This window comes from Sinocyclocheilus grahami, unplaced genomic scaffold (assembly GCF_001515645.1).
Source record: "Sinocyclocheilus grahami isolate Dianchi unplaced genomic scaffold, SAMN03320097.WGS_v1.1 scaffold1529.1, whole genome shotgun sequence".
Lineage (NCBI taxonomy): Eukaryota > Metazoa > Chordata > Actinopteri > Cypriniformes > Cyprinidae > Sinocyclocheilus > Sinocyclocheilus grahami.
Window position 1 is genome coordinate 25,393 of NW_015506708.1, and position 2,592 is coordinate 27,984.

At 37.7% G+C, this 2,592-nt stretch overlaps 1 protein-coding gene across 1 annotated transcript in view; it reads left to right on the forward strand.

Moving 5' to 3' along the window:
- LOC107570974 (E3 ubiquitin-protein ligase TRIM33-like) overlaps window positions 1–2,592 on the forward strand; it is a 38,819-nt gene that overhangs the window by 14,982 nt on the left and 21,245 nt on the right. The window contains exons 8-9 of the mRNA XM_016257256.1: window positions 475–800; window positions 972–1,145. Of these exons, the coding sequence (XP_016112742.1) occupies window positions 475–800; window positions 972–1,145 (500 nt within the window). The remainder of the gene's footprint in view (window positions 1–474; window positions 801–971; window positions 1,146–2,592) is intronic.

Below are 2,592 nucleotides of genomic sequence, written 5' to 3' on the forward strand. Positions count from 1 at the left end.
AAGCTCATCTGAAATATACTACAGTATTTTATTTTGTATTTAAATTTAAAAAAAAAATAAAAACATTGCATCTGCAAAATCATACCGTGGCCGATTTTATTTTATTGCATTTTGATGTTTAGAAATGTTAAAATTTAACATTTCGTCATTTTATACTAAAGTAAACATTTTATACTAAGTATTTTATCTTATAAAATCAAGCATATAAAAATATTATATAGTATTTTATTATATGTTTATATATAATTTTATCAAATTAAACATTTAGTTGTATTAATAGTATAAAAAAAGCATACTGCATCATTTAGCATAAAATGAATCATTTTCTTCTGAATTATCATACTACAGTATTTTTATTTTTTATTTTATTTTGTTGTTTAACTTTCTCAGAGCATGGCGTGAATTTAGACTTGGTGTAAACAGGCATTTATATGCTTTCAGATGCATTGATTACGCCTTTCCTTTTTTGTCCAGGCAATCTGGTTATTGAAAAAGTGTCACATACTGCTCCTCCCCAAATGATGGTCAATCAGCAGATTTCTCCCAGTCACAACCACCCAGGTAAGCACTCAGGACAGATCAACCTGGCCCAGCTGAGGTTGCAGCACATGCAGCAGGCTGCAATTGCTCAGAAGCACCAGCACCACCACCAACAACAACAACAACAGCAGCAGCAGCAGCAGCAGCAACAACAACAACAACATCAGCAACAAATTCAGCAGCAGATGCGCATCGCCTCACAGATGTCCCAGCATCCCAGACAAGGAGGTCCACCACAGATAACTGGTATACAGCAACCGGTACGTTAGAGATTAGATATTTTCTGCTTTCCGTGCATGTCTGGTTTATTCTGGTCAAGCTGGTAGACCAGTATAGATGTGCTGTTTATTACAGTTTGTTAATTCCTGATTGTATGATTTGTTCATGTAAGGACCAGGTTGTCATTTCTTCCTCTGTCTCTCTCTTTTCAGCCACCAAGGCTCATTAGTATGCAGGCCCTGCAGAGGGGTGGGGTTAATGGCTCCTCCCACATGTACCCACCTCATCACCTGCGCATGGTATCAACGCAGAATCGCATGCCTTCGGCACAGCCCCGACTCAATGGGCAACCGTATCCTATGATGCAGCCTCAGTTACAGAGACAGGTCAGTGCAGAGACTCCAGCGGGTCATATAGCAAAAACCCAAATTTTAAGATGTCACTCTCTTTTCGATCTCTATTAGAACAGAAGAAATGCAGTTGTTTTAAAAATATATATATTTTTATGTTATTTAGGGTTGCGAAAGGTGGAAAATTTCTGGTAAATTTCCAGAACCTTTCAAAAAATTTTGAAAGTTTCCAAAAAATTCTGGAAATTTTCTGCCTCGTTGCAAACCTAATTTTATTATGTCTGAAACATTGTGTCTAAAATCTCATGCTACATTATTTTATTATTTTATTTTTTACTCTTTTAAAAAAAAAATTTTATTAAGCAATTATTGTGATTTAATGAGAGTGAGCATTTCTGTTATTGACACCAACAAAGCATGTGACAGGCTCTTGTAGGTCACATGACATAAAGCCAATAGGTGTGTTCGACTTAGCGCAGCGCTGCGCAGATCGATCAAAATCTGACATGAAGCAGTGCATGGCGGTTAGAAATTTTGTCCAACTTGACAAAAGTACTGCAAGAGCGTTTCGAGAGCAGCTGGCTGACTCAGCCGGCGCCACTTTTTCAGAGCGACTGCTAGGGTTGGGTACCGAAACCCGGTACCAATATGGCACCGGTACTATATAACTGGTATCTGCTAGAACCGAATCAGAACGCAGATTTCGGTGCCATGCCTGAGTGATAGATTGAAATATTTGTCCTCTGGTTCTCCAAAAAAGACGTAAGAAGCATCATCACCGGCACCGCACGTGAAAAATAATTTCCCGACTGAGATAATGCGCATGAACTCAAGTCAGAAAACTTTAATAATACAAATCCAACTAATTTTTGTAGTAACGAGAGTGTCCATGTTGTTTTCACATTCCGACTTAAAAGCACAACTCGGGAAATGAGAGCATTCGAGGAGTGCGTGAATGCAGTAATTACACTTGCTCTGATGGCAGCAGGTAGCCTTCCGTTAACTAAGCTAAACATGCTTAAATTAAAATGCCTAAAGCTAAACCTCCCTTGTATTCACATTTCTAAACCTGTTGTCCAACAAAAGAGAACATTTTATAACCTTATTACTCCGCAACACCAGTCAAATGGTTCCTTTTGTGATCTGATGTGGCTTCTTGTCACAGAATGAGGCAGAAAATATGTTCCATAGGCTACTTTAAAAAGAATACATCGATTAGCAATGGATTATAAATATACTTATTTCTGAAAATACCAGAGATGGCTTGAATAACACAGATAAACTATATTGTCGCAGTCGAGTGTTTATTGTCTTTGTTTTATCATTCAAAACTTTTATATGTTCTGTTTACTCAGTGACAGCTATAAATTATAGTGAGATTTCCTGGAGGGTCATGAGTTCCGCTACTTCTGTGACTGGATATGTGGATTTTCCATGCAATGAAACAGACATCATGTGTTTATAGTGCTAATGGCCAATCCAT